This window comes from Apteryx rowi, unplaced genomic scaffold (assembly GCF_003343035.1).
Source record: "Apteryx rowi isolate R43461 unplaced genomic scaffold, aptRow1 scaffold_530, whole genome shotgun sequence".
Classification (NCBI taxonomy): Eukaryota; Metazoa; Chordata; class Aves; order Apterygiformes; family Apterygidae; genus Apteryx; species Apteryx rowi.
Window position 1 is genome coordinate 149,336 of NW_020450795.1, and position 11,301 is coordinate 160,636.

Genomic DNA, 11,301 nt, shown 5'->3' on the forward strand with positions numbered 1-11,301 from the left:
CCGCTGGCCCCACCGCCCCCGCCGTGGCCCCGCCCCCTCCCCGAGGCCCCTCCCTCCGCGCCTCAGGGCACCAATGGCCGAGGGGGGCGGTGATTGCGTCAGCAGATCGTCCCCGCCCCCTGCCGGCGGGGGCGTGGTCACGCGCGCGGCCCGACGCCTGCGCCCTGCGCCCTGCCGCCGCCATTTTGCCCGGCTCGGCGCGGGCGGTAGAGGGGGAAAAGGGAGGGCGCTGCGGCCGCTGCCGCCGCCATTTTGTCGCGGGCGCTCGAGTGCGGCGGGAGCGGGCGGAGGGGACCGGAGCGAGCCCCGCACCCCACCCACGCACCCGTCAGCTATCCAGACAGCCCCTACCGGAGACCTGGCGACCGTCCGCTTCGGTAAGAGCGGCCGGATCTGTCCGGGGCCTCTGCGGCGGAGCCCGGGGCCGTTCGTCTCTCTGAGGGGAGGCGGGGGGCCGCGGGGTGGCCTCAGGCGGTGGGTCCCCGCCGCGTGTGGGGGAAATGCGGTGCTTTGCCCTGAGCTCGCCGCCTGGGGCCTCGCAAGGTGGCTCGGATGGGGCCGGACCGGCAGGGCCAGGCCTCGCCCTGCTCCCCGGGCCTGGTGCTCGGCGGGTGCCGTCCGCCCCGGCTGCTCGGTGGGCTCCTGTCAGCGGAGTTTCTCCGCCACCTGCACTGTGGAGTTTGTGTGGGCAGGGGAAAAAGGCTTTTTTTGAGATACCTCTTTGCCCTCATCCCTCGGGGTGGGGGGGGGGAGGAGAAAGTGGTGCAGCAGATTATTAGCTCAATTTACAGCTGAGTGGACTGTGGAACATCGTAAAAATTTTATTTGTTACTGGTAGTTTGAGAATAAGTGCTTTCCCTAGTCATCTAAGCGCTAGATGCATTGCTAATTATAAAAATGAGGCACTGATTTGAACAGCTAGCGGGTTTGAGCTGTAGTCCGTAGCGTTTTAAGTTGTAGTCATCACCGCTAAAACTTGCGCTCTGATCCAAAGATAATAACAGCTGAGTTTAAATCCCTTTGCTGCTTTCACGAGCAGCGTGACAAGATTTCGTATTAGAGAGCCGCATTGTGACCGCTGGTGAGCTGCCTATTAGAGTATCACATACTCGGAAGCTGAAGTAATTGCACAAACATACGGGTGACCCTGTCCAGCCCAGCTGTGGCAATCTTAAGGTAGTAAGAGGGGATGTGACTGTAATATTTTGAAAGTACATAGGTCTTCTGTAGGAAAAGGAGTCTTCAGATAAGCTTTGAATTTTATTACCAAATGCATGGTATGCATCTGTTTAAGATGGAAACCCCATTTTTCTGTTTTATTGATGCTAACTGCTTAGAAGCTGTAGAAGTGTCACTAGGTGCAGTACCAAGCAAGATGTTTGGGTGCCATCTTGGCTGCTGATGAACTATTTCTGCAGTGTTATTCCTGCCAATGGCAAATCTTCCCTTTCTGAAAAGAAGACTATTTAATAAGGGATGAGATAGCATAGCTTGTTAGTCTATTAAGCTTACCGTATCATGATAATGGCCTAGGAAACTTGAGAAAAGCATCAATAGAGTGTTATTTGCCAAGTTCTTGGCTCTCTTCGCAAAAGAACCTGAAACGGAATGCAGGTTTTTGAATGTTTAACCAAGTAAACGTGAGTTCTCCTGCTGTTTTTTAAATCGGGCTCTCGTGTTTTGCAGATTCTCTTGATCTGAAGATGGCTGCACAGTCAGCACCGAAGGTTGTGCTAAAGAGCACCACCAAGATGTCTCTGAACGAGCGGTGAGGAAGCCAACAGCAGCTTCAGCTCATAAGAAATTTTTTACTTAATTATCACTGTCTGGTTTCCAAAAACCAACGTGGTTTCTGCCCTGTTTTAACCTCACTAAAACAAGCAGATGGCTATGCACCTCTGTCTTAAACTGCAACAGATGTGGTACACAAGGTTAAAAGGGCAATTGTTTTGGAGAAATTTATCCATAGCAGTTTAATATTAAACTATTCAACACATAAATATGGTGGGATGTGTTATAACAAAAAAGAGAAACCTCGCACCCTCCCTTTTTCTTCCACATGTTTTTACATTTATATAGCTGACGCTGCAGTATGGTAGCATGTTACCTAAGCTGCAGTAGGCCTGCTGCTTTGTCCGAGGCAGACACACGTGCATGTGGTCTGGCCTGTAAGAGGCATGCAGCCGGCCATTAAACAAGCCCAAAGACCCTTTAACAATGTTTGGGGCCTTGTAAGAGGCAAATGCTTTGCTCCATCTCCATCTCTCTCTTTTCTTGGTGCTGATTTCTTTACTTCTGTTGAATATCCTTCTGCTTTTCCACGCCATTAAGCTTTTTGTGGTTCTACAGTGACAACTAACAGTGGTGCTTCAGTTATATTTCACTTTCTCACTAATCACTCTTGGATTAACTATGTTAATATCATTAAGCCAGGGAAAAATGAACCATTTGTATGCAGTTCCTGTTCCAGCAAGTGCTGCAGTGAGATTTAGTCTGAATCAGTGCTTGGCTTTTATCCTGGAAAGAGGAATAGTGAGGTGCAGTGCAGTGAATGCCTGTTTGCCTGTTGTGGTTTGGTCAGTCCATATTACTCATTCTGTAGAGCTTTATTTTGCTGTCTTGGGTAGCTTCCAGGACGCAGTAGAAAGCTGCTGGGTTGCTGCTAAGGAAGCTTACCATCTTGTTGTATGTTCTAATCCCTATAGCTCTTAAAGGCAGCAGATTCTTCATGTACCAAAGAAATTGGCAAATGAACTGTTTTTTATAAATGAGTACCCTCAGATGGTGGTGTTTCTTATGGCACCACTTCCGTGGTGTGCCAGAGGCATACCAGTCTGTTCTCAGGGCAGTGTCTTTTATAAAACTGTCTTCTGGCATTGAGTCTTTAAATAGTTTTCTAAACTCCTTGAGGTTATTTTGGATTTTGCAGTCAGATTTCAGTTTGCTTTTCTACTTCTTTGCAGTGTCCTCTCTCATCTGTCATGGTCATCTCTGCTTATTGCTTGTTTTCATTCCTTCTTCCATTTCTAAAATCAGTAACCTAAAACTTTATCACTTCTGAATTAATACACATCATTTCTAAGTTTCCAGTTCTTGCACATTTGTGGAAAACAAGAAATACGTAACTCGCATATGATGTGACCTAAGTACCACTCTTTACATAAGGTTCATGGGATCTGGAGATCCAGTCTTGAGAACCATGAAATGCCAATAAATGTGTGTAATAAAGCTTTATTTAAACACCCATTTTATTCGACCTTGAAGCTTTACTAACATGCTGAAGAACAAACAGCCGATGCCAGTGAATATTCGGGCTACCATGCAGCAGCAGCAGCAGCTAGCCAGTGCCAGAAACAGAAGACTGGCCCAGCAGATGGAGAATAGACCTTCTGTCCAGGCTGCTTTGAAACTTAAACAGGTGAGAGAAAGTATCATATTCTAGTGCAGCCAGTTGATGATGCCTGTCGCCAGCTGATGGCTTTTCAGGATATGGTGGATTTTGGAAAATGTCCCTGAAAGTTAAAGATGAGACATAAGGGGCTAACAGAAAATTCCATTTTTACTTAAGATAAGTAGTGCTTTGTATCTTATGGTTAATATTACTGAGTTAATCATTTTTGTGCTGGCTGTTCATATCTCCTCTCTATTTTTTCAGAGAAATGTTCTCATTCTGAGTTTCTGGATCTGCTGAGTGCTTCACCTCTCAATCTAGCTGCAGCTACAATTGCTGCAGATTGTTTCCAGTACTTACTATCCAGTTGAGGCTGGTTGCTCCCATCCCCAACACCACCCTCTCTTGGTGCACTCCCTTGATAACAGCTGGCTGCAAGGACCAGATGAACAAACTCTGATTTTGATTGCTCGTGCATACTAGAATTCAGGGCTCACTTAAATTAAGGAATAGTGTAACATTCTCCTTATATAAAAGTGTTTTATCATTCCATATTTTGGTGATTAGTACTGCAGGTTACTGTGTGGCCCTCATATTGGCTTTTGTCTGTAGAACAGAAAACAAACTCCTTTGATTCCTCTGCTGTACTCAACGTGCTTGTCCATAGCTCTGGACTTAGGGAAGATGGGGGAGGCGGTTGAGGTGGGCAATACCATGCTACAGCAATAATTAAAAATAACATACAGAAGAGTTAGCTGTTTTACTAGAGTTCGTTCATTGTGAGACTGAAAGGATTGTTGCAAGTTGTAAACCTGTTTAAATGGAAGAGTTGGAATGATTCGCTGGAAATGTATGTGCAAATTGAAACCTGCAGGGTAGTGGTACGCAGCTGTGTACTGAGTTTAAATGGCAGCACTGCATGACTTGACTACAGTAGTAGTTAAATGCAATTTTCTATGTTATCTAGCACACCAGGAGAAAGCCCTGGAAGGTTTTTAGCTGAGCTGCTTCATCGAATAGCTGGAATACTTAAATCTGCCACACATGCTAGCACTGGGGGCTCTGTGATAAAGAGGAATATAACTGCATTCTAAGATCTTTTGAGACTTCTGTTGGAAAAACCAGACTGCGGTGCCAGTTATCCTTACAGAGTTTGTAAACAAAAGCTGTGTAAATGGATAGTCTAAATGATTTTCTGTTTTAAAAAAAAAATCTGTTGAAACCTTAAGAATGTCACAAGTGGTAAGTTAAACTGGGTTTATAGTGTAAAGTGACTGCTTGCTAAATTGAGGTGCTATGGAAGAACAGGAAAGAACTAACCTTTGGGCTTAGCTCTGCTACCTGTTTCATTAGCCCGTCTGGCGTGGGTGTACTTTCATGATCTTCTAGGATTAAATGCTGCCCTGAATTCTGCCCAGTTGCAAGGGAGGGCTATGGAAGGGCCTTGTGGGGAAATCCAGTTAATGTTGGGTCGTCCTTTGACGATTGCAAGTTGCTTTGGAAGTTGATGTAGTGCATGATTTGTTTTTCCACAAGTAATATACATGGTATCACCGGGAGCTTTTTTTTTTTTGCTGCCTTTGGGTGCGCTACATCCAGAAGTGTAGGGGAGCATTGATTTCAGAGCTGGGTCACCTGTGCTTCAGAAAAGTACTTCTTCAAACTGCTGTGGAGCACTGCTTGTGCTGGCTTTGTGGGTTTGTGTTCTGCATCTTCCATATCTGYGTGCATATGTGTTTATGTATGCCTGCTGTGTTTTTATCTAAAAGCTTTTATACTTGCTGTGGTTCTAGACGTGCATTTGCTTAGTAGCTGGAGCAGACCAAGATGCTACCATGCTGAGCACTTCTAGTAAAGCAGAAAGGCAAGTGCTCTTAGGTTCTTCCAGTGCAAAGTCCAGCAGCTTATCTTAAACTGCTATGGTAAGTGATGTAAACTAAGAACTGGATTTGGAACATAAACATACTTTCCAGTTCCATTCTGCCAGCTGAGCTGGGCAAAAGAGATGCTAACATCTTTGTCTGCTGCAGCTGTTGGAAAAGTGAATGAATGTCTAAGCTCTGAGGCAGTGAATCTTAAATCCTATTACTGCTACAGAAGATACTGCTCTTAGAGGGACCAGTTCAGCTGTTCACAGACTTGGGTCAACTGGGCTTGTAAAGCTGTCAAGCAGTCAATTTAAGTGAGTCTTGAAACCTGTGGTAAAAGACTGATCCGTGTTGCTTTAACTTCTTTGGACCAAGAGCTCTTGTTCTTGAGACAACCATAAAGGTTCCCATGTGCTTCAGGGGAAGCTCTTTGTGGGGTTCAGCAGTTGCTACAGAAACCATAGCCTGCCATGCAAAGACAGACCAGGTTGCTGGTACCAGGGTATGTTAACAAACTGAGATTTAAATTGGCAGTTGAGGTATTCCTGCAGCAGTTCTGGTACRGGCAGTTGAGGCCAGGAGCAGCTACAGTGTCCCAAGGTAAGCCAGCTCTGCCTGTGGAATGGAGCCTGTGGTGGCTGGGCATACGGGACACAAACTCCACTGTAAAAGCTGCACAAGCCAAGATCATTATTATGCTGTTGCTTTGGTGAGGATGACTTCCTCCTGTATAGAGTTTTCTCTTTAAAACATGTGGAAAAGTTCATGCATTTCCTAGCTGTCTGTTAGTCTTTGTGGAAGCCAGCCAAGAAAGGGTTGTAGCAGTAGGTCAGTGGGGCTGATGGTCGTGGCATTTGGCTGCACAGATGTCACCAGCTCTGGAGAGGTAGGTTAGGCTTGTTCTGCAGTAGGGGTGGTAGTTACTTTCTATCTCAGAGGCTTACTTGAGCTAATCGCTGATACTGTAACCTTCCAGCAAAAAGTATTATTAGGCTGCCTTGTGGATTAAGTGTCTGCTTTGATTTGGACTGGGCAGCACTGCTAAAAATGGAGAAAAATATTTCCTTTTAAGTTGCGAGCTTCTTCCAGGAAAGGTCTTTGTTCTCTGACCTTCACAGATTATCCCTCCCTAAGCGGGTTTGATTGTCTTCCCTTTGAGACTTGAGTATATTGTGGAGAGGTGGTGACCCTGTAGTTATACACGCACACGGACTTCTTGCTGATCTGTGACGCTTCTTGCTATGCTGTTTACACTGTAAGTCTGGGATTGCTGCATGACTTTCCTGTTCCTTAAAAATCTTCTATTCCAGAAGAGCTTAAAGCAGCGCCTCGGTAAAAGTAACATTCAGGCACGGTTAGGCCGACCAGCGGGACCGCTTGCTCGTGGAGCCATGGGAGGAAGAGGAATATCTATGGGGCAGAGAGGCTTGCCACGAGGAGCCATGCGTGGTGGGCGTGGAGCAAGAGCTCTGCTGAGAGGAGGAATCCCACTCAGAGGTCAGTACCGTAGCTGAATTGTAGCTGCTCGTGTGTGAGCAGACAGTGATACCGTCTTTTTTTTTTTACAGCTTGACTCTGATTCTGTTGCCTTCTAAGCATTGATTAATACAATGACTTGCTCAGTGTTAAAAATAATTTCTTTGCCTAACTTGAATTTCTTTACTCTGTTGAAGGTCAGAGTCTGCTTCGGGGAGGACGTGGTATATCCCCAAGGATGGGCCTGAGAAGAGGTGGCATTAGAGGTCGTGGTGGCCCTGGAAGAGGTGGTCTAGGCAGAGGAGCCATGGGCCGTGGAGGACTCGGTGGCAGAGGTTAGTGAGCACAAACTTCAGGAGTGAGGGCATTGCTGCTGAATAAGTCGGAATAAGTTTTAATTCTTATCTTCCTGTTTCAGGTTAGCATACGTAAGTACGTGCAGACTTAAAACCCCTCCATTCTTGAAGTGGTATTCAGTGTAGTACTAAAGGAAGGCTTCCTCTTCTGAAACATTTTAGCAAGCCTTGTGCCTAAATGAGATCCTTAACTGTTTCACTGTTGCCAGAGGGGTTTTGGGGAGTATCAGTGAAGTTGTCCACTCCTGCAGATAGCACTGTAGCTGCTTGGATGCTTTGAATAGTAGTAGAGACAGAGTATTTTCATGAACTGAAGRCTGCACTGTCTTCTCGCATTTGAAAGAGCAAATTATGTCTAGCCTCTGTAAACCATAAGGCTTTTAAAATAACTGGTGAGTGATGGGGAGAACTAATAGAGGAGAGAACCTAAACCCCTACATGCCAGTGAGCAGCTTCCTCTATGATGATTCAATTTCAGACTTCAAATTTAAGTTTTCATTGATATGAAGCAAGTCTTGGGTAAATAAACTCTTCACTGTCAACAACRACAGAGAAGGATCAGAGTAAACTAGGCATACAGGAGGAAGTACAGGAGACAGCTGTTGATGCTAAGATTGTTAATGCTTTGCACAGATGTTTGATTAGAACATCAGCCAAATGCTCTTTCTGTTAAGCAAAAGTTGTGTGACTTTGAGATCGGCCAAATGTTTCTAGGAGTTAGAGCAGTCTTCAGGAACCTGTCTCTCCCTCAAAAATTTTGGTTTGTAGCTTTAGCTGTATTTCTTAGCCTGATGAATGAATACTCATCAATGTGGTCTCTTGCTATTCTACTTCAGAAGTAGTCTGAAACTGGCTCTAAATTTGAGGTATTTGTAGTAAGTTTGCCTGTACTAGTTGGTAGCATTACCGCTTTGCCAAAAACTTGTATCTGTCCCACGGGTCTGAAGGCATTGGATGACTAGTGCATTCCACCAGAAAGAAAAAAACATGCAAAGCGTAGGTGGAAGTGGAATACAAGCAGGTGAGATGGTAGCATGAGCTGAGAGCGTAGCAGATAGTTGTGGATCAAATGTCCATTTGGGTTTCTAGATTGAAACAGAAGCAGCCTGGAGAGCAACTTTAACTCAGCAGAAACTGCACTGCCCAGGCTTTGGAGGCAGGCTGTGGGGGAGCTGCTTAAGCGGTGCTGCATATGACTTGAGCTCAGAGATGCTGAAGCAGCACTGGCAAGTGTGCTGTGATGTGCAGGCGCTGAGGAGTGACTGCTGTAGCTCTTCCGGAGGAATGTAGCTGTGCCAGACCCTGAGGCTCTGTGTGGTGTAGTATGTAACTGTCATCTTGTCTCACTGTAAGGTCGTGGCATGGCAGGCCGGGGAAGAGGGGGCTTTGGAGGTCGTGGCAGAGGCAGAGGACGAGGAAGAGGATCGGCACGTCCTGCGTTGACCAAGGAGCAGCTGGACAACCAATTAGATGCTTACATGTCTAAAACAAAAGGACACCTCGATGCTGAGCTGGATGCTTACATGGCTCAGACAGACCCAGAAACAAATGACTGAAGGTTGTTCTGAGAGACTGTTGTCAAAATTAGTGTGTATGTCAATACCCATAAGCTAAAAATGGAAACCCTGATTCGTGCTGGAAGGACCTGCAGGAATAGGGAGCGACCCTGTTCTACCAAGAGATCAGACTTTAGTGTGTTCCTCTAACACTTTGATACTATGTGTTGTATGAAACTTTTTTTGATTATTTCTTTTTTTATATTTTTTTCCTAACTACTCCAAACAAGAATGTGACAGATCTGTTGCAGTTAATCCACTGACATCAATGCTGGCATGTGTCCAAGGCTCCAACCAGGCGGCACTGGTCACTAAGGTTCTTTTAGCGCGCATGAAGGGAAACGCTGCATGCATGCCACAGTCTGTGCTGCTTTAGGTGAAGTGCTCGTTGGTGCTGAATATAAGGTGTGGGATCACGTGTTTGTGCCTATTACACTTCATGGTTACATTTTGGGATAGGTGTTATCCCTTAGTGTGACTGAATGGTCAAGTCCTACACCTGCAGTTTTGTTTTGATCCTTCTGAAGCAAGCCTACCAAAACTCCTCCCAGCAGGGCTAACAGTCAAGTCGGGTTTTAGGTATAGTGCTCCTCTGTAGACATTGCCAAGCTTCTTGTTTCGTACCAAAAGTTCCTCTCTGTTGATAGCTAGCATTCTGTTAAAAAGTAGTGCAGAGGACTTTCAGGTTGAAGGCTTTTTTGGTTTGCTTTTTTTTCTTCTTTTAGATAAAGTTTGAATTTCTGTTGTATCATGTTTTGAATGGATGGCACCAGTGGTTTCTGTATACTGATCTGGAAAAGAGCAAATGTTTATTTAAAGAAATTGGAAGTAGGAACATAAAATTACACCTGTGAAAGAAAATCATGGTAGAACTGTCTCTTTAAAACACGGGGTCCAAAATTCGTTTGCTAATGAACGCTGTTACCTTTCAGTRTAACCAAAACTGAATCTTCAAATCAGACCAACTCTGTGTGCACTTAACCCAGATTGGTTTTGGAAGTTGAGAAGGGGTCTGCTCCTCCCTCTGTCCTGAAGTTTTAAGTTCAGCCATTCTGTGAACTGTTCCAGTTTCAATGGAATCTTGTATTTCTGGTTTGTTGTAACAAAGGAGAAATAATTGTAAAAATGATGTGGACTCTGGGTTTTTTCTTTTTCCCCTTGAAATGCTGTAAATCATAAGTAGCGCCTTTTGCTGCTGGTCTCTTATCTGGTACCCTGAGATGAATCTGCTTTATAGGGGGCAAAAGGAAGCCAGTAAGCTTGTATCCTCCACTGCAAGACGAGACATCACAACCACTCTTTGGAATGTGCTCCGGAATAGAGCAGTCCCTAATYGCGCCTTCATCTGCGCTGGCAGAGCCGGGCTGCAACACGAAACCTCGGTTCTCCTGGGGTGGGAGTGGTCAACCCTTGCTGCTTCCAGCCTCCGCATGCAGGATATTGCTCGTCTGCTGCTCCTGGCACAGGGAATACAGTACAAAGGGCTGGTGAATAGCTGCGCGCTCCTCCTTGACAACCCCTTGCGTCCGGGTATTGTAACTGCTCTCGCTGGCAGTGACGATGGTGCAGGCACGCTTCTTTCCTTACCCTCTCCTGCACGCTGATGCAGTGCCGTAGGTAAAAGTGCAGGTCACACTCCCAGCAACTGGTTCTACTAAATGGCCCCATCGGAAAAGGCAGGGAGAGCTTCTGGTGCCATCTGGAAGCTTTTCATCTTAGCYAAAAAATTCACGAGATACTCTTAACACTGCCCACCTAGGAGAGGAGCTTTAAACATTTTGTGCTTGAGCTGAAATGTTTAACTTTCCAAATTTATCAGGACATTTTTAAGGGCTAAGAGGACCCTGAACTCTTCAGTTTGCAGAAAGAAGTAAGAGTGGCTTAGCTCGCTAGGTGTGCTGGTGTGTCCAGCTTTATCATAACACTGTTCCCTGCTTTAAGACTCTGAGATACTGATACTTTCCTGTGTTTTCCTGGAATACCTGTTATCACTTTCAGGAAACCACTGTGTTTTGGTCTCCTTCCTGAATTATACTTCCCCAGCCAAGTCTTACTGTTTAAAGATGTAAGTGCTTGGGAAAATCCACTGAAAAGGAACYTGGTAGTTAAAAATGCTGGGAAGTCGGAGGGGGGGAAAGTACTTTGCACAATCACAGCTTCAGCAAAACACCGTGCTCTGCGAACTCTTATTTTGGCCACTGGATGGTGCTTGACTGCCTGCTTGCACCCGTGGGGGGGGGGAGCAGCTCTCAGAGCTGCTCGGCCAAGTATCTACCAGAGCTTTTTGGCTGCTTCTTGTATTTATTGCATTAGGCGCTGAGTATGAAGGCATCTTCCTGGCTCCTGCGAGCGTGCGTGTCGCTGAAGCCCGCGCGTTCCTCTCGCTGCCTGCTGGCTCCGGGGAGCCCTGAGCCTGCGGAGCGTCAGGTCTCCCGCGAAGGCCTTCAGCCAGGAAAGCGGACCGGGTTTGGGGGTGTAAGTCTGCAGGGGAAGGGTTTGCTGCTCTTGCTGCCCCCCCACCCCGCCGGGGCCCTGTTCGGTGCCGCACCCCGACCTCGCTTGCTGGCAGCGTGTGTCAGGGCAGGGGGTGCTGCGTCCCGGGAGCCTTTCCCCGCGCTCCCGGCCCCCTCCCTGCGCCGCGCCGGGGCAGCGGC

The 11,301-nt window shown here is 46.5% G+C and overlaps 1 protein-coding gene across 3 annotated transcripts; it reads left to right on the top strand.

The window, feature by feature from the left end:
- The first annotated feature begins 159 nt into the window (after positions 1 to 159).
- On the top strand, positions 160 to 9,776 carry CHTOP (chromatin target of PRMT1). 3 transcript variants are annotated; one of them, XM_026080858.1, is made up of 6 exons: positions 167 to 377; positions 1,687 to 1,768; positions 3,265 to 3,418; positions 6,573 to 6,756; positions 6,933 to 7,070; positions 8,445 to 9,776. In XM_026080858.1, the coding sequence occupies exons 2-6, from the start codon at positions 1,704 to 1,706 to the stop codon at positions 8,645 to 8,647; spliced, it is 744 nt and encodes a 247-aa protein (XP_025936643.1). In that variant the 5' UTR covers positions 167 to 377; positions 1,687 to 1,703; the 3' UTR covers positions 8,648 to 9,776. The 3 variants fall into 3 exon arrangements, with proteins under 3 accessions (XP_025936644.1, XP_025936643.1, XP_025936642.1); XM_026080857.1 differs by having other exon boundaries at positions 169 to 377; positions 6,570 to 6,756; XM_026080859.1 differs by lacking the exons at positions 6,573 to 6,756; positions 6,933 to 7,070; positions 8,445 to 9,776 and adding an exon at positions 3,656 to 6,172 and having other exon boundaries at positions 160 to 377.
- The last annotated feature ends 1,525 nt before the right edge of the window (positions 9,777 to 11,301 follow it).

Coding starts and splice junctions, on each gene's coding strand:
- CHTOP (XM_026080857.1), top strand. CDS start 1,704: ATGGCTGCACAGTCAGCACCGAAGGTTGTGCTAAAGAGCACCACCAAG. Junction 1,769..3,264: donor AAGATGTCTCTGAACGAGCG/GTGAGGAAGCCA, acceptor TCGACCTTGAAG/CTTTACTAACATGCTGAAGA. Junction 7,071..8,444: donor TGGAGGACTCGGTGGCAGAG/GTTAGTGAGCAC, acceptor TCTCACTGTAAG/GTCGTGGCATGGCAGGCCGG.